The sequence below is a fragment of the Tigriopus californicus genome, chromosome 11, assembly GCF_007210705.1.
Source record: "Tigriopus californicus strain San Diego chromosome 11, Tcal_SD_v2.1, whole genome shotgun sequence".
In the NCBI taxonomy this organism is placed as follows: Eukaryota; Metazoa; Arthropoda; class Copepoda; order Harpacticoida; family Harpacticidae; genus Tigriopus; species Tigriopus californicus.
In genome coordinates, this window is record NC_081450.1 from 7,703,416 (window position 1) to 7,723,342 (window position 19,927).

General features: G+C 41.0%; 1 protein-coding gene across 2 annotated transcripts in view; it reads left to right on the top strand.

Annotated features, from left to right (window-relative positions):
• The first annotated feature begins 280 nt into the window (after positions 1 to 280).
• The window catches only part of LOC131890588 (tetraspanin-33-like), a 30,052-nt gene continuing 10,405 nt past the window's right edge, over positions 281 to 19,927 (top strand). The window contains exons 1-5 of one of the 2 annotated variants that reach the window (XM_059239959.1): positions 281 to 403; positions 1,358 to 1,434; positions 5,030 to 5,219; positions 7,978 to 8,050; positions 8,409 to 8,520. In XM_059239959.1, the coding sequence (XP_059095942.1) occupies positions 1,401 to 1,434; positions 5,030 to 5,219; positions 7,978 to 8,050; positions 8,409 to 8,520 (409 nt within the window). In that variant the 5' untranslated portion in view covers positions 281 to 403; positions 1,358 to 1,400. The other variant, XM_059239960.1, reaches the window with a different exon arrangement.

Genomic DNA, 19,927 nt, shown 5'->3' on the forward strand with positions numbered 1-19,927 from the left:
TAAGTTTGTGAAGTGCGAAAAAGTTATCTCGAATTAATTCACAAAGATGGTGGGTGTTGCTTATCACATTTTACAGACAGAGATTCAAGCTTGGTTGGTTTCTCCCATCCAAATACTGTTCTGCTATACTTTCATTATATTAACACTTAATCCATTGTCAAACAGGACGCATGTGAGGTGGGGACAAAAACCGCGATCTTCTTTGCATAACATAACTCTAGGTATTGAGGATGGCACCATCTCGTTTAACGCAAATCTGTAAATTGATAATCACGCAACTAAAGTACCAAAATGGGACTCCAAAAAACCGTTTGACCTCCGTTGTGATTGTAAACTGTGAAGTCTATGAAGAACTAAGGGTTGTGTTGTTATCTGAGGAAGTCCGAGGCCCTCGATTATCAAGGTGTGTCTCTATAAGTGGGCTTCAAATATTGCTATTTCATGTGTCTAGCAAATTACAAAGTTATCGTCTAACTGCAAATCGGCTTGTCTATCACCAGGCAACCATTCTCACTTTACTCTAGTTTTCAATTTATGGAAGTCAGGAAGTGGCACCTTTATTTCTTAGATCAACAACATGAAGAAATTTTGAAGGTCATTAATCGCTTTTTGAAAGAGGAGTAGAAAACGATTCCCATATTTCCTGGGTTGAAGTTTTGAAAACATATGTAGATGGAGCAATCAATGACTGTTATTGTGTTGATTATAAGTGTTACAGAGAGAGAGACGTATTGAGAGGCATTTTAATGTTATTTTCCGGCGGACCTACTTACTTTCAAATTTGACCGAGCCTAATGAAACCACACTTCACCGAACTATATATCTAATATTTTTTTTAATCAATTTGCCACAAATTAAAAGATTTTTGTATGGGTCCTATATATGATAGTAACAATGAATGATGATCAAATGTTAGGGCTCACCATTTTTGGTTTGTCATGATGCAAGGTCCGACGCTATTTCAGATAATTGTGATTTTATATTTGTAATGGCTAACAGAAGTAGTTGACCCTTCATGAACCCTAAAAGTTAAACAGTTGACAAATTTTACTTAAAAATGGATAACGGATAGTCTTTGAACGCCATCAAGGCAATGCTTTTTGACAGAAAATACATGCCGTGTACGAGTATATTCTTCACTTGTTTGCATTGCACATGGATATGTCACGAAAAGCACGCTTGTTTCATTTGTTTTGGTCTCCGGATTTCAAAAGTGCTCCTATATACGCGTACGATAATAATTTCGTTATGGCCGGTTTCCTCTTTTCCCTAACCGCCTGTCAGAGTTGATGCTTAGGTTTTTTTTCCTCATCAGTGGAAATCTGGAATCCATATCTTGATTTTCTGTCTTTTACAGGTTATGTCAATGCTGAGAGGATTGCTCTAAACTTTGTTGCATTATGGCTCCAGCATATAAACAATATCACAGACAAGGTAAGATCTTTACATTCAGTTTTTTAATTCCACGAATAAGTCCATATATGTCTTGATTTCAGTTTGTTAAGACCTTGTTAATGTTAAGTTTACCAAAAGCTAGAAAATCTTCAAGACGTTTACTTGCTGTATATTTTTATTGGTTGGTTTTTCATGAAATTTTCTAACCACTACAAGGAACGTCATCTCCAGTACTATTAAAATGAAAAGTTATATTTCGTCTATTTATTATCTTTCAATCTTCATATGATCTTTGGTCTACCAACGAACTTGAGTTTGCCGACCGAGCTAGTCCTTAAAGGTAGGGTTAATCTGGTATGCTATCTAAAAATTTGTCCCAAGTCTATCTTGAAAGATACTACCGGATAAATTACCGTATTCCATACAAATATTAGAGAGAAGCAAATAAAACAATTAAGGAGTCCGAGAAAGAAGAGAAGGTGCGAACTAGCCTGGATGCTCGGNAATTTGTCCCAAGTCTATCTTGAAAGATACTACCGGATAAATTACCGTATTCCTTACAAATATTAGAGAGAAGCAAATAAAACAATTAAGGAGTCCGAGAACTAGCCTGGATGCTCGGTGGCTTAAAGGTGCTCTCAAAACGCACATACAGCTTCTACGGTCACTAGCATTGACCCTAAATCCTGGGTTGGGACAAAGCTCATGGATACTTTTGAAGACGAACAGGATCAGACACCTTTCGTACCTTCTCTGAACACTGTACAGTCCCAACTTTTCTAGTCTCTCCCAATACGAGAGCTCTCTCATTCCTGTGATGTTCCTAGTGAAACGTCTTTGGACTTCTGAACTCATTGGAGTCCAAATCGGTGTAGCATATTCAAGATGTGGCTGAACACCTTGACTTGTATAGAGTTAGCATCGTGATAATATCTCTAGACTCAAACGTGCGATATATCCAACAACACATTTGAAAAGCTTTACCCAACTTCTACTATATGCTCATCGAACTTACCATTATTTTAGAGGACTACACCTAAATCTTTCATTGACCCAAACGTCATTGAGCGGAATTTCATTCCGTTCAAGACCATCTAACTCTCAATAACCTAAGAGTAGATTCTATCTGGGTCTTTTGCCAGGCTACTGAAATTTTAGTCATTCCTACCAGAAACTAATTTTTATCGTCAGAATAAGAAGAGAGACTGGCAGTAATTTCAAGCTTTTGAAGCGGTGCAACGAATATTATAAAAGGAGGGTCCCTAAGACTTGACATCATGTATGTCACTATGGTATCCCTCAACCTCAACAATTTGCTTCTTATCATGAATGAAGCTTCTTATCTAATTGAGAACCTTGCCTTGGATCCCAATGTCATGAAATCTATTCAACAAATGACCATGATCTACTTTATCAAAGGCCTTGCCAAAATCAAGATAAACAACATCAACTAACTCGTGTCTCTCTAGTTCCTCAATAATTTGTTCTATATGTTCAATCAGTTGGGTAACCGTGCTAAAATCCGTCCAAAACCCATGGCAACTAAGAGGAAGGACATCTTTGCTATGCTTTCTACACAAAAAATAGTTCACGAAAGGTTGTCATATTTAGCTTTTGAATTCCGCAACTACGTGTTTCCAAACCCTACAAGGATGGATATTAAACTACTTCCTATTTTACTTCTTTTCAATTTCCAAGTGTGCTCCTGTCTTGTCTTTTGATATCTTGACATAGTCATTGAAATTTGTGTTATCACAATGTTCTGAACAAAATTTGCACCTTCAAGAGAGTCCATGTTTAGAAATTGCATTGCTTGATAAAATAAACACCTTTGATGTTGGATTAAGTATAATAATTAACCTTGTCAAATAAAAGAAAAGCAAATATGTACAACATACAGTGTTGGTACTAAATTAGCTGAAACGTCATTTGCTTGGTCAGACGAGGCAAACTCTTGGATATTGAGTCCACATAAATGGACAAAAAAGGTCCGAAAAAATGTACAAATGCAGGTGAGCAGACAATAGATGGTCAACTTAAAGGTATTTAGGTGCCTCAGTCAAGTAAAGTTTTTTTTAAAGATATTTTCATCTAGTAATGAACAATGTAAAGTTTCTGTGAGCTTTGTCCCAACCCAAGTTATTGAGACCTCAGAAGTTTAGTGTGCGTTTTAAGAGCAACAGTAAGCCCTTGTGAATCCAGAGGCCTGTTTTTTTTAAAGATCCTACCTCGGAGTTAGGAACTTACTAAGTGGTGAGCGGACGGTCGTTCTTATTGATGTCTAAGCCTTAACTCGGAGGTACCGGCGTTTAAAAAACTCGCCTCAGGCTAGTTAGAACAATGAAGTCCACCTCTCGTCTTTCTCACGCTCTATCACTGTACAATTTGCTTACCTTCAAATGAAATCTTTGCAAGGAATATGCAAGTATCTATCCTGTAGCAGGATTTAAGTCAGACTTGGACACTAGTTCTTGACCAAAATTCCAGATCAACCCTACATTCAATGGCTAGCCAGCCAGATCTGCAAACTCTAATTCGTTGGTGGATCAGACTTGAACTGCTGAGGATCCCATTCCCAGCAGAGGTAAGGAAATCCACGAAAAGAAAACGTTTTCATTATCTACACATTCAGGAAATTGCAATTTCGTGAGATCAAAAATGTCCATTGGATGTTATTTGATGCTCAAATTTGACCACTAGACTAAGAAACTTGCGATAGCCTAGGAACCTCTTTATTGGAAATGGGAGTACAAATAAAATGTATTGGAAATGTTTTTGTGATATTATCAGAAGTTAAGATTTGATGTATGGATAAACATCTGCACTTTATAATTATTTCCAAACCATTTTGAAGCTCTAATAAAGTATGGTAGCCATTCGAATACAGTGCTATATTTGGCCTCTTACTTCAGAGCATCATCTGCTCTTTTGAACATATTTCCTGCGAGATGCAGCCTCAAATGCATTTTGAAAGTCAATATTGACTTGTCAAACTTTGGCTGTGCTTGAGAAATTTGTAATAGGTTGATGTATTTCTCACGGAACCTCTTTTTTTCTTTTTGTCGAGTCATCCTTTCACCTTCATCTGCACAAAGTAATTAAAAAATAATTGCCAAATAAAACTCTTTTGTTGGATCTATAGAAATATGGCAACATTATTGCAATGATCACTGTAACAAATTGACGACTATTGCTGTACCAGAATGTTATTTCCTGCAGTTTGGGTAAAACGGGCTGTTTTTGGCAATGTTCCCCGGAAGTTGTGAAGGCGGATGAATGAATGCACGACCCAATTCAAATAAGACAAAAAAAGTATTTGGGACAAGGTTCTGTGAGACATAGTTTGGCGATTACGAAATTCTTGTGGAAGCCAGAGTATGGCAAGTTAAAAAGAGTATCCCTGCATGGTTTCGTGAGTGCATATGTTGGGATGCGATTTAGTCCCAGTCGCACCTACTGCTAGTATCAGATAGTTTCATGAACGCTCATTTTGAAATACTACTGGGTAAATTTTAGTACTACCGCTTTTCATCATTTGCGTTCACGAAACCACGTGGGGGTACCCCATTATTGACACCGTAGCCTATAAACGTTATACTAAGTCCGTCAACTACTTGTTAACTTTGTGCTTTAGGTCCTGTTGGCCAACCTCCCCCAAGAGTCAGTCGGCGCCGTCGTTTTCCGAGTAATTTCACTCACATATCTGGTTGGGTCAAGTACTCCATGTTCTTTTGCAACTTCATAGTTTGGCTTTTTGGAGCTTTACTTGTTGGAGTTGGTGTATATGCGGCTCTGGATAAGTGGCACTCTGGTGAGGGGTTCAAGTAAGTAAAGAGATTATGGTTACATAAGGTTTTGACCATCCAAATTTTTTTTTTTAATGCTTGGTATGTTTTCAAGATGTTGCAACATGTTTATAAAAGTTGGCCGTCTACATTCTTGAATTTGATACCCTCGAATAATCATTGAAATTAAATAGGCATAGTCCATTTAAATTGTTTTGGCTTGACACTTGAAAAAAATCATTCATTAGCATTCCAAATCAACCCTAGATCAAACAGTTTAACCGGTGCGCCAATTTGTTGGTAGACTTAACATCATATAAAGTATACATGAAAGAAAAAAAATAAAGGACATCGTTCATTTTTATACTGCCAGTAATTTCATTCTCTGTAGGAGTGAGGAAAAGGTCAAACAAAACATAAACGATGCTATTGTAATCAGTAGAGATGGGGGACATATGCAAGAATTTTTGTACATGGAATATGCAAGAGCAGCGAAAATGTGCAGCGAAATTTCAAAAATATGCATTTCAATCCTCAGATATTTGCCGTTTTATTTTCAATATTTCCTATCAAAGCTAATTAACAATAGCTGTTTAACATAAAAAGTAGTTCTTCTCAAAGACCCACACATTCCCTTACCCAAACACGCTGACGAGGGGGCAGACATGAGTGAAGAAATTCCTTCCAAATGGCGTGAGTTCAAATCCAGCTCTAGGAAGCAAACCTTTTCTTGCTCAATTTGATTCCCTCTAACATCTGTTGGGAAATATGCAGGCGTAGATTTTTTTGTAGTTTTTTATGTCAGACTTGGATGAGATTTTGCCCAAAATTCCTTATCTGCTTTATTTTCAATGGTTTGCTAGTCTTTGTGGATCAGATAATTTTTAAATTTATAGTTCAATGAAAATTATATATATATTTCTTGTCTTGGATTGATTAGGATTGCAAGGGAAGGCAAGGTAGTCAAATGAAGCACGACACCCAGATTTTGGATTTTAGGTGGAGACAAACAGTGCAACCAACTTGCAACTTTGACATCCAAATAGGGATAAACAGAGAGCTATATCTTATACAAGGCGTCTCCTCCAAAGTGTGGATTTTACTAAATGGCTAATAGCCCCCCTTTTTTATTTTACCGCCAAGTACGATACCGCGTTTGAAAGCTGCCAATCAACGCCTTCAAACACGGTACGTTTAGTCAACATCAGCCTTGTTTTGACAATACAGCGGCCTTCGAAGGTTAAACGACGATGACAAAAACGTGTCAAAAACTCAGCTTGGCGAATCGCGAGGTCATCATGGCCTTGAACAAGTCGGCCTGGAGAGTGGTCAAGATCGCCACAGAACTTGGCTTGGGCCACACCAACGTCACCAGGGCCATCAAGAGGTTAGAGGAGCTTGGTCCTTCCGATGATTGGGGCCACCGCGGGAAGATGGTCAGGTCCCCGCCCGTAATCAACTATGCGCTAGAGCGTGTGAGATGGAAGGTGGACCTGTCGGCTAGAAAGTTGGCTGTCGTGATGAATTTTTCAAAGTGTACGGCTCCAAGGATCATCCGCAAGGACCTCAAGATGACCTGGAAACTAAAATCATGTCGCCACTTGCTGTCTGAGGTCACAAAGGAGAAGAGTAAAAAACCAGGGTAAAAAACTTTTGGCATGGCTCAAGAAGGGGCTGACGAGAAACTCTTCACTGTGGAACCCAAATTAAACAGTAAGACGGATGTGACCTGGGCCAAGGACCACAAGAAGGTGAATCCCAAGCACAAGTACGTGGGCCGCTGCCAGAAGCCGGCCGACGTGCTGGTCTGGGCTGCCGTGACCACGTCGGGCAAGAAGTTCCCCCTCGTCTTCATGGACCATGGGGTGAAGATCAACACCGAGAAGTACCTGGAGATGCTGAAGGACGAAGTGTTGCCATGGATTGAGTCCCTCGGAGCTCCCTATCTCTTTCAGCAAGATGAACCTCCGGCGCACACAAGCAACCTCAGCCAAGACTGATGCCAAAGGCATTTTGACGACTTCTGCACAAGTTGGAATGGCCTCCATTAAGCCCTGACTTCAATCCCATGGACTGCAGCATATTGGGGAATCATAGGAACCCGAATGTCTGTCGAGGCCTTGAAGGCCATGCAGCTGAAGGAGTAGGCGTACTTGTCCGAGGACACCGTGCTTGAGGCGGTTGGCCAAGTACCTCGGCAGCTTCGCGCCGTCCGTGAAAACCGTGGGGGTCTCATCAATAAGGTTCTCAAAATTATACATCAAATTGATATCGCTAATGCCTAAAAATATTGTATTAAAAAAAAAATATGAAAAAAATGAAAATAGAGGCACATCTGCTTATCATTTGAATGCAAATGAAGATGTGGTCTTTTAAATTGAAACTAAGGCATATGCGATTGAAAGGTCCTGATTTCATTGTTTTGACTCCGTTTTTGCAGGATTGAAACTGGCAAGATATGAAGATTGGGTATTTTAGTCAGAACTTCATAAGGTATCTTAGCTACTGTGTGTAGGTAATGCAGAAGTAGCTAATACTTTCAAATGTTTGTTTCTCCATTGATGCATGTAAGTAGAGAAACAGAGGAAAAAAGGTCTGCCTTGAAAAAGCTCTAAAGCTCCAAATATCATAAAAAACACTTACCTAATGAAAACACACTCCTTAGTATATTAAGTATATTGGTATGATACGTAAATTATTTTGGTTTTCGTCTAATAATAGTAAACTTTTTCAAGAAATTGGAAAACATGATGTTAAGGATAACATATGCATTAACGGTATATTAATTTCATTCCAGGCTGGAAAATGTTTTTGATGTCTTATTCAATCTTGCATTTTTGATCATCATATTGGGTGGAGTTGTGTTCATAGTAAGTATTTTGCTTTCTTTAAGTTAACCAATAGTCTCTTCCTTTACATTGAATGTTAAAAGTTTCAAAGCGTCTGTATTATTTTCAAGGAATTCCCATTTCAATTCATGTCCACGCGATTGCAATAAAGTGTTTTTTAAACAAGCATAATTCCAGTAAAAAGCATGTAATCCAATTTGGTTTGTTTGCCTTAAAAGGAGTTTCTCAAAAGAGTTGAAACGAAAAAATCCCATTTCAGAAAGATAATTATTATATTTGAGAAGTGAGCTTTGTAAACACATTCCACTAAAGTTGCCCACTGTATTTTACACTTATAATCACAACAAAAAATGTCTTTCATATGTTCCTTTGCCTTCAGGTCAGTTTTGCGGGATGCATTGGGGCACTTCGAGAAAACATGTGCCTTCTACGATTTTACTCTTTCTTCTTACTACTGTTTTTTTTCCTGGAATTGGGAGTTGCAGCATTAGGTAAGTCAATTCTTAGAGAAACTGTCCATGTCATCATTTTTGTAAAAAAAAGTCGAGGCTGAAGGTAAGTAATATCAAACTTTGTCTTTTGCTCGGAAAATTGGTCTTGGAATTATCTTAAATAAAACAAAAGTTAGCTCGAGAGTCTGTCGTTGGTCAATAGACGATAATGCAGTTTCCTCAAATAAGGACATGTACATGTCTTTTTTACCCATTTATTGGAATAGTAAAATCCCTGCTAGTAGGAAGGCAGTCGGGAAGGCCTATTCACGGTACTTGACAAAATAAGTCTGAAGGGAACAAACTATTTTTCGCCTCCCTCAGAAGTAGCCTAAGTAGCACTACAGGGACAGCAAAGCGTGAGACATGTCAAAAGCATTGTGAAGGCCTAGAAAACGTAAAAGATATGTCCAAATTAGTAAAGGCCACTAAGAAGCTGGAAAATCAGGTCCTCTATCTTATTGAGGTATATGATTCGGATGCAGGCAGCCCTGAAACCACCATGGACATCCTTATGAACACTCACTGACCCACCTCTTGTTTGGATTAAACAAAGTCCATGTATAGAGTCCATTCTCAAGGACAACCTGGAGCAGGACATAAACGTGACTTCTTCACCAAGGATAGAGTAAAGTGGGCTATTGATAAGTTTGGACCAACCGAAGTTGCGGGTCCTGACGGTTTAAAACCCCATATGTTTCATAAACTGGTACCAAAAGCCATCCACAGGAAACCTGGCCATATCATGCCCAAAAAATGCCGAGACATATGAGAGTACTTTTTGAAATCAAGACACTATAGAGCACAATTTCATTGTTGGTGGCGAGTTCCGTGGCTGTTCATAATGTAAAGGCAAGACTCAATCCAAAGAGCAAGAACAGTGCCTTGAAAAACAATGATTAATTGACCTTAAAAAAACCATTGCACTTGAATAACAGAACGCAAAAAATGTTTTCCACTTTTTCTTAACTTATTTTGGCTGATTTTGATAATTTAAAAACAACTATTGGACCAAAATAACAACTACTTTTCCGACCCTTATTAATACCAAAATAAATGGGCCCACTTCAAATATTCAGAAATGTGCAAAAATTGTGAGAAAAATGAACGGTCAGCATCGTTTCCCAAGCCAAAAAATTAGTCTTAAAGAACTCGTGATTTCGCCCTGTTTTGTGCGCCTTTAAGCTTGAATTTGTGACATGTTATATTTTTGGCGCTTTTTCCACATTTTACTTGAAGGCACTGTCTTCAAACGGAGCTCATTAACACGCTAACAAATATTTCTTGTCTAGGCTTGCGGGTTATGGCTGCTAAAAGGCCAGTTTCTATAGTTTATTCCACCTGGCAGTGCTGAAAGATGAGGCATAACCCAAAATGACCCAAAACTGCCCTTCCCGGAACAGGCAATTTCAGGTCTGGCAGTGCTGTGGGCTGATAACAATGAGTCTAAATTCAACCGACAAACAATGGTGTATTTCAGAGTGAGCGAGAGAAAGTAGCTAGTGAAATGTCTACAAGTATTGAAAACCACAACTATTGGCATCATTAGTTTCCTGAAACATTCAAGCACAAGTGATTTACCCCGTGCCAGCCCCGAGGGAGCTACTGCAACACAAAAAGACTCTGAATGCAGATTTCGTTGATTTTAAAAGTGATTTGGAGTGGGTAAGTTTGGATGGCCGTGTTAGACCGATTGGGAAACTAGGCCAGGACCATCAAGAACGAAATAGTTTAAGTTTTAAGATTCGGGCATAGCTTTGCTAAATGAAATTTTCAAAAATATTGATCCAAGTTTTAACTATTTTTTTATGAACAGCCACGGAACCCGTCACCTACAATGAAATTGTGCCCCATGATATCCTTGATTTCAAAAAGTACCCTCATATGTCTTGGCAATTTTGGGCATGATATGGCGTGGGCTTCCCATGCATTTTTTCCTTGTCAAAATGTTCAAGGCATCAAGTTGGACTTTGAGAGCGGATGATATGATTGAGGACCTGAGATCCAATTTCTCTGCGTCTTTGGTTGCTAAAAAGGAAATGTCGACCCCAGTATCAGGTTTCATATTTATCATTCCCTTTGATTCATTATTGAGGAACACAGTGACTGCGACGAGAGTGGTTGTCGAAGACACTACTACAGCACCTATGTTCTTCGATTGCTTCCGGCAGACGGAACTAAGGTGTCCTGTGCCTTTACAATTGTATGATTGAGTTTGCCAAGCAGGACAATTATTTTCTCTCGAATATACATGCTTGCCTCTACAGCCGCTGCACTTGGTAATCAGGTTGAGTTTGCTATTTTTGGAGGCTCCAGAAAAACCGTCTTTTGTTTTGCTTGCTTCTGTGGTTTGAAACCGAAATTCTTGGTGTTGGATGTAGCTGCAACAGTTTTGATTTTAATCAATGTCATGTCTTTTATTAATGCCTCCTCGGTCCAAAAGAAAGCTATGTTGTCTTTGAGCGAAGGTGCAGCCACTTTGGTCTTCCTCACACTATTATCGGAACAGCCTATCAAAAGGACCGCTTGCACAAGAGAATCTCGGATCAATGGTCTCAATGTATGGGACTCTCAGCAAGACTTTGACGACAAACTTATCAACAGACCCCTTCGGATGTTGAGTGGAGTTCAGGAACTCCAACCAATCCATAAATTGACGTTTCCTGATGCATTGGTGAATATTATCCAGAATTTTTCTTGTCCGGACCGAAATATCCACAAAATTGTGAACAATACGTAACATTTCTGGGCTAAACGCAGTCCATTAATTTCTACCAGTTTTTATTGAGACAATTTGTCAAGATCGGTATGTTCAGCGTAGATGATCCAAGCCTCTCTGCAATCATCAAATTGTTTGAGATCTGCTTATTCTTCCCAAAGGGGTGGCGGTTTCGGTGTAATACGGGCAGCGTGTGAAGACGGATCATTTGAAGATGAAACAACTTCAGGCATAATCGATGAGCCTGAAGAGCGGAGCAAGCGCTGATGAGGGCATTGTAGATTAACGAGATTGTCTCGAGCTGAAACAATATCATTTTCGGCAGATGAAATGATTAGGTCATCGGGGGCAAAGGGCAAAGTGCTTGAATAGATTCAGCTGAGCAATCTATTGCGCTTTCCACTTTTCCAATCATATGTCCAAAATGATTTGCTGACTCAATGGAACAAGCGTCTGCAGTTGGTTGGTCTTTGAGTGCATTCCACTCCGATTGAAATTGTCGAATAATCCTTGCTAAAGTCATCTGATGACCACGATGGGCGGCTTGTCCGGATTTGAGATCGACGTAGATGATTGGATGGCTCGGCATGATTAAAGGGCTGTTGGTGGATACAATGAAACTCTGGGCACGGAGAGGTCAGTCAACCCGATAGAGCCATGTAAAAGTGCAAAGGAACGCGATGTAAAAGTACTCGAAACATTTACTACTTGTTAAGATATCAGAGGGAAAAACGTGGATGATGGAAACGTGTTCGAGGAACCTGCTTGACCAGTATTGAGGTTGCAAGGATATTCGAGGAGTAATTCCTAACGCTAATTCCAAAAATATCTCTTCATGGTATGGTATCTAGTTTGCAATATACGTGTAGCTGAGTGATTACAGCCGTGAGGGGCCAAACATGAGACCATGAAGAAGTGAAAAGTAATTGCCATGCAGCGAAATTTGATTTCTTTGGCAGAACCTCCTTCTCTCGACCTGAGTCAGCTGTACGAAATAAACGAAAGGTCAATCAATTATCCTCGAAAATTTTGGCCAAGGCTGCCCGAGAAAGACGGCTCTGGTAACTCTGATATCGAAATCTGTCAGTTTTGCCACAATGTAACAAGAATATGAAACGGCCAAACGAACTATTGACAGCCCTGTCACTACTGCTAGACCACCGTCAGAGCCTCTAAATTTCGTGTTTTTATATCAGTTTTGGGCTTTTTGCCCCGATTTTTACTAGAAAATTTGTGAATAGTTTTTTGTAACTTATTCCTGGACATACTTCAAACCGACATGCAAACATATTTTATGTTGTAGAAAGCCTTTCAAAGGATGAAAAGTTACATAAATCTGACTAAATGGCGTCTGGAAAATGAATATACTATCGCACACGTGATGTTTTACCCATTATAGTGTACACAACGGCTTAAAAATAGTGCCATCTTTTGTTTTAGAATGTTAGTTTTCGTATATTTAGCTGGTTTTTCTATCGTTTCCCTTCAAGCAATTAGCACTTTTCCTGACAACTATTTAGTGACACTCTGATCTGGTGACCTCGATAATTGAATTCGATATGCCCTGAATTTTCACATAAATGGACTGTATATTTCCTTTTCCTTTAACGTAACAATATGATTTCTCAATGATTACACGTTCCATACTACCATTTCTCTTCTTTCTAATTGTGGACGGAAAATCCCGAACGAAAGGATAATTGTCATAATTGGGCAGTAATTGCATTTCCATCCCCTCGGCCATTGCACGTCTCCAGACCGGGCAATCATTACGGCTGATGGGCTTCCAACAAACACGGCTAGACGATGGGTCGGACCAAGTCACGGTTCTTTGTCTTGATTAGCGCTTGCCGCACCACACTTTTCTTGTCTGATATTGTTCGTATCACTCGTCCAATCAGCCACTGGTTGACCAGTAGTCCTTGCTCGACAATGAGGACTACGTCGTTAACCGAAATATTGCGGTTGATGCTCTTGCATTTTGCTCTAGCCGAGATCTTCTCCAGATCTCGTTTACCAGTGATTGAACCATTTCGAAAGTGCCTCGAAAAAGGCTCATTCGGTAGACTCCTGGTGTCAATACTTGATTTGATCTCTGAATCAATAAGCTGTTTGGCGTTAGGGGAGTCAAATCTTTTGGGTCACTCGAAGTATATGTTAAAGGGCGTTCATTCATGAACCCAGTCACTTCTGCAAAAACGGTTCTGAGTTCGGTTTCGGTCAATTTGCGTCTGATCCTGGCTTCGGCCAGCACATTGTACATTGCTCGCTTGGCCGATTTCACCAATGCCTCATGAACTCCATCATGGTGAGGTGCCGCTGGAGTTTGGAATAACCATTGATTTCCTCTCTGCACTAGAGAGGACTTAATTCGTCTCCGTTCCACCTTTTTTCCAACATAGACTTCATGACCTTTTCGGCCCCCACAAAATTGGTGCCATTATCTGAATATAGACAATGTGGTTGCCCTCTTAGACAGCAAAATGTCCTCAAAATGTGGAGAAAGTCGGAAGTGGAGAGGCTCGGGCAAACCTATAAATGTACCGCTCAGGTCACTAAACAGGTAAAAATTGCTCCCCAGCTTTTGATCGATCGATTTCTTAACAGTTGCACTTCGATCGGTCCAAAAAAGTCAACACTCGTATTTGTGAATGGGGGTGCTATCTGAACCCTCATTCTTGGCAATTCGGCCATTATCTGAGTCATTGGCTGGGTGTTTCGGATCTTGCAAAAGAAACGTTCTTTTCCGACGTGTTTGACCAGCTCTCTACCTTTCAAAATCCAGAACCTCTGACGAACTTTGGAGAGCACATAGTTCACTCCCCCGTGATGAGATAGTCGATGATAATGTTCCACGATCAGTCTTGCCAGTCTGTTTCATGGTAGTAAGATCGCAGGATGGCGTGAATCATACGGTAGATTAGATCGTCCAATTCTACCCCCAACCCGCATCACTCCATCACTATCCAAGAATGGTGTAAGATTTGAGAGAGCAGAACCCTTACCAACTTCTTTCCCATTTGTCAACTCCTTAATCTCCGGGACAAATGCCCTTGGGCCATTCTTGTCAGCATGATCTCAGCCATTTCAAAATCCATAACATCAATATGTAGATCTTGATTTCGCACTCTGCCAAAAGATCCAAAGAGCTAATGGAGCTAGCCTTTGGATCCATCTTTGGAAACTCCCCTTGCTGAGGGCAAAAATCATTCCCACGTGTGAATCGACCTTCACTGAGAAGGAGGAAAACTCCCATTTTGGTCGAATTTTATCGGTGATTCTTTGGATATCAAGATCTTTGGGCAAGTTTGATTCCTCCTCATAGAGAAAGGTCGGTTCGTTAATCCATTGGTCAGTAATGTCTTGCTTACTTGCTTCCAAAGACGATTGCGTTACTTCGTCCGCAATGTTCATTTTTCCTGGGAAATGTCGCCATTCTTCGGGGTTGGTTAGCACTTGAATCTCTCCAATTCGGTTGGCCACATAAGATTTATAAAAGGAGGAAGTTGAACGCACATAATGTCGAACACACGACTAATCAGTCCAAAACACCCTTCTTGCCAGGTGTGATCGTAAGCTCTCCTGAACGCATATTGCAAATTTGACTGCAAGCATTGCCGCACTTAATTCTAATTTTGCCACAGACTGTGATTTGCGTGGAGCAACCCTGGTTTTCGCCATGGCCAATGCAACTGAGCATTCGTCCCCAATGGTTGTTTTTATGTAGACTGCGGCTGTCATAGATTCTTCGCTTGCATCTCCAAAAGAATGCAACTTTACAACGGAGTATTTTGGTGTGAACGGACATAAACAGCGTGGAAATTGAATATTTCTCACTCCATTAATTCTTGAACACCACTCCTTCCACCGAATGACTTCCTCCCACAATCTGCCAGATCTATTCTTGTCATTTTGTACGTTGCGAGCTTTCTTTTCCAGGTCTTCATCCCAACTGAGACCCATAAGATGAAGCTGAGAAATTATTTTCTTGGCTTTGATCACAAATGGCGAATGCAGTCCGAGGGGGGAGAAGAACCAAGCCAATTTGGCCTGCAGTTCTCTCATGGTCATTTTTGGTTGTTTTAGCAACTCATTACTCACGTTCAAAGCGATGGTATCCGCCATTGCATTCCAAAACATTCCCAGGACTTTTTCAATGGTCGCTTCCTCCAAATTAAAGCCAGCTTGTTGCATAACCACTTTCGTAACACAAAATTGCCTTTTCTTAGCGTTCCGTCAATTTCCTTGGCCTTCTGATTAGCGTCTTCCAATGTGGGCACAAAATCTAAAAGATCGTCAACAACGGCTTCACTTCCAGCTTTCCCAAATTCACTTGGTGTTTTTCTCAAGGTTGCGATTGCCAAGCAGGGACTTGGTCCATCCCCGAAGTCAACCTGTTCATCTGAAGCACTTGAATCATGTCTTGACCTGGCTTTTTCCATAAAAATCGGTGTTTCTTAGCATCCTGTTCATCCAAGAAAATCTTGGAGAACATGTCAGACACATTTGCTGTGTATGCCACCCCAAATTCACGAAAACGTAATAAACCTTCAGGAATATCCATCTGCAATTTAGGTCCGTCATGTTCAGCAGAGCTGTCAAACAGCACGCGCAACTTTTCCTTTGCTTCAGTTTTGTACACCCCTTAATGTGGTGAGAAGAATTGACCCTTCCCCAACCTTGGATCCCCTGGCTCAGGTTCTTGCTCTGGACTGTGCTCGTACATCTTTTGGGCAAAATCCCTCTCCAAATATTGATTGATAGCCTTCTCATAGTCAGCCTCAAACTCTGAATCTCGGACAAATCAGAGGAGACCAGCCAGCCTTTGCTCAGCAATTCTCCGGCTGTCTTTTAGGTTATCGACTTCAGGTCTTCACGGAAGTTTAAACACGTATCCAGGCATATCTAGAATCTTTGTAATGCCGTTACTTAAATGCATCATCATCTTAAGGTCACCTTTGAAATATGAAACTTCTTTCTTGACCTCCGTGCCAAGAGCCTCCCCGTCGAAGAATCTCTCCTCCAAACTCGCGTCCACTCGCGATTTAACAAAATGACTCCAAACCTGTTGGCCCAGGTTCTCTTCTTTTCTTCGAGGGACTACTAGACCTCGAGCGATCCAACCCAGAAGAGTGCGCCCTGCGTACGGCTCTCCTTTCGCACCCGTTCTCACTTCCAAAGGTTTCAATATATCCACATTGTCCAACCCAATTAACAAGTCAGTTTCTCCGCATGAATCACAAAGAGGCAGATCCTTCAAATGTTCAAAGTGCGTCTTCCAACCTGACCATTTTGCTTGCTCAACACCATTCATGATGTTATTCATGGAAAAGGCAACCACCTGATGAGTAGTGTGATTTGCCTTGAAGTTAATTTTCACAGCAGCCATGATCATTTGACTTTGTCTTCCTCCAGCCCCAGAAATTGTTTTCTCTTTTTGAAACCACATTTCTTCCTGAAGGATTCCGTGATGAATGACGTGTCACTGCAATTATCGAAGACCACTCTCACTTTGTTTAAATTGCCATTGGCTCCCACCACATCCACAATAACGACACCAAATGAAATGATGACTTTGAAGAAGTAGCTGCCACACTTACTTCTTTTTGAACCATGTGGAGTAAAGCGTGATGATTTGCAATGATCAGCTTTGCAAAAACTCGTATTCCAACATTGTGCGATGCGGTGACCCGTATTCAGACAGCTAAAACATAGATTAAGAGTTCTCGCCCTATTGCGTCTTGTTGCAACATCAATTTTCTTGAACATTTCACACGCCTGAATGGAATGGATTCCATCGCACATCAAGCCCTGGTTTTGCTTTCATGCTTGTGTGGTGAAGGCTGATCTGTAAGTCTTGTCATCCCTTTTTGGTTTGAATCGTTCAATACCGGATGGCTTCTGAACGTTGGGGTTGACTCTACGGAAGTGTCTGGCCCGTCTTTGTATCCAACACCCAAAGTCTTGCAAATTGGTCCGTTCAAGTGTCTCGCTCCACTGCCTCCATACCGCATATTCCGAGAGAGGAAGCTTGTCTGTCATTTCTGCAATAATCATGCAAGCTCTACTTTCCTCCACTTCTAGCCCCGCGATGAGTACCATCAATTGGTCTGCAAACTCTTGCACAGACTCAGAACTGTTTGCCTTTACCGACTGAAGATTTTTGAGTTCTTATAGGTACATTTCTTGTAATTGCTCTTGGTTCCCATATCTCTCTCCTAGGATAGCGAGAGCCTCATTGTATCCATGATCTCCATTGCAATGGTGAATTAGTTCTAATTGCCGCTGACCCAAGCAGGATTTGAGGTGAGACAGTTTCTCAGCTGAGGCCACCGCAGTTGTGTGAACAAGAGCCCTGATCATGTCCATAAATCCCGGCCAATCCAAAACATTGCTGTCGAACTTTGGAAGCCTTGACTGAATATTGGGCCTGCTATATCCCCAGTTGTTGGGCTGGCCTGCCTTTTCGGAGGCTGACGTTCCTGGTTTTGCACCGCGACATGGGTTGAAGTTGGCCTTTGTAACTCCACCACGACAATTCGGGCTTGAGTTCAGAGATGTCTCTTGGCTAGTGGTTTTCTCGATAGACAACGCCGTAAGGACCTTTTCCAATTCCTCCATCTTCTGTTGCTCCTCTGTTCCCTCAGGATGTTTGAGAGCGCCATATTCTTGGTTCAGCCTAGCCTGACCCCTAGCATACACCTCAGACTCGTGCTTGAGGTCCATAACACTTTTCTTAGCTCTTCTGAGCTCGTCACTTGACACAGGGTCTTCGAAAAGTGATCCCAAGCCACTTAGGTTGAGATAGATGACATTCATCCTGTCCATTGTTTCATCAAGGAGACCAACGTCCTGATAAAGGCTCCTTCTTTTGTTCACTCAGAGCCTCCTGTGCTTGCTTAATCAACAGAGGTTTCCTCTCGGTAGATTCCGCACTTCTTGAGGATCCCTGGATAGATCCACCCTCCGACGATGGGTCGTTGCGCCTGGACTCCAAATGCTCCTCCCCATTTTCCAAAGTCTCATAGGTCTCAACCGATAAACTCTGAATCCACTCCTCTGCTTCTTCAATAGACTCCATACATGAGCAAACCTATTGATCATACTTTAACTTGCACAGCTTGTTCCAATAACACGTTCAACTTCGCCACATTTTTGGCTATGTGGATTCGGCTTCTCCTAGTTGAAATGTCCTCTACCATCAACTTTCTATGGATCGTTATGCTTCGTTTTAGCACCGTCCTTTTCTTCAGTGTCATTTCTCCTTGACCTAGTGTGTTCTCCATCCCGCCTCAAAAAAAAGACAGCATCAGGTAGAACTCCTCTATAAGGGGTTGTGGCGGACCACGTTGGTCCGCCAACATGACGAGTCGAAAGATGGTAGTAGACTGGTTTATTGACGATAATTCCTAGCTTTTTATATAAAGCCTGACTACATTTGCCGCACAAACTACATTGGGTATCTGGTCACCTTCCGGTCCTAAGGCTTACTCCTTTTGACGTCAGGGCAAAGAAAAAAGAAATTTTGCACGATTTCAGATTGAAACTGAGCGCCTTTACTTTTCAAAATTAACACCTAAAGAAAGATGGATTGATAATCGCTCTACCCGAAATAGTATGAAACTTGAAACTGACCCTGATCGTTTAGTAGGTGACGTAACAAAAAATTCCTCACATGAAGGAGCCCGAGAAAGAAGAGAAGCTCTCAAAACCCTTCATTAAACCTCTACGGTCACTAGAATTGACCTTAAAACCTGGGTTGGGATAAAGCTCATGGATACTTTTGAAGACGTACAGTATCAGATACCTTTCGCAGCTTCTCTGAACACTGTACAGTCCCAACTTTTCTAGTCTCTCCCAATACGAGAGCTCTCTCATTCCTGTGATGTTCCTAGTGAAACATCTTTGGATTTGTTTGACCTCTTGATAGCCTGGTGAACTTATTTGAGTCCAAATCGGTGTAGTATATTCAAGATGTGGCTGAACACTTTGACCTGTATAGAGTTAGCATCGTGGTGCTATCTCTAGACTCAAACGTGCGATATATCCAACAACACATCTGAAAAGCTTTACCCACTTTCTACTGGATATGCTCATCGAACTTACCATTATTTTGGAGGACTACAACTAAATCTTTCATAGATGAGACCTGCTCAAAATCTTTACCTCCATTATCTATGAGTGGAGTATTCAAAGGAGTTGACCCGAATGTCATTGAGCGGAATTTCATTCCCTGCAAAGCCATATTACTTTCAGTGGCCTAAGAGTACATTCAATCTAGATCCTTTGCTAGGCTACTGAAATCTTGGCCATTCCTACCGGTATACCAGAAGCTAACTTTGTATCGTCAGCATAAGAAGAGAGCCTGGCAGTAATATCAAGCTGTTGAAGCGGGGTAGTGAATATTATTAAAAGAAGGAGCCCTAAAATGGAGCCTTGGGGAACGAACACCTGACTTGGTAGGAAGTCTATTCATCAAAAGGCCATGATCTACTTTATCAAAGGCTTTGGCAAAATCAAGAAAGGCAACATCAACTGACTAATTCGATCTAATCAATTTTGGACCGTTTGGAACGAGAATCTGACTTTGAAAGAGTGCTGCTTACTTTTCGAAACACACCCAAAGAGAACGGTGTGTCGCCAGCCCGACCGGATGTTTAAAAGATGATTTCGAACATCGATTGCAAC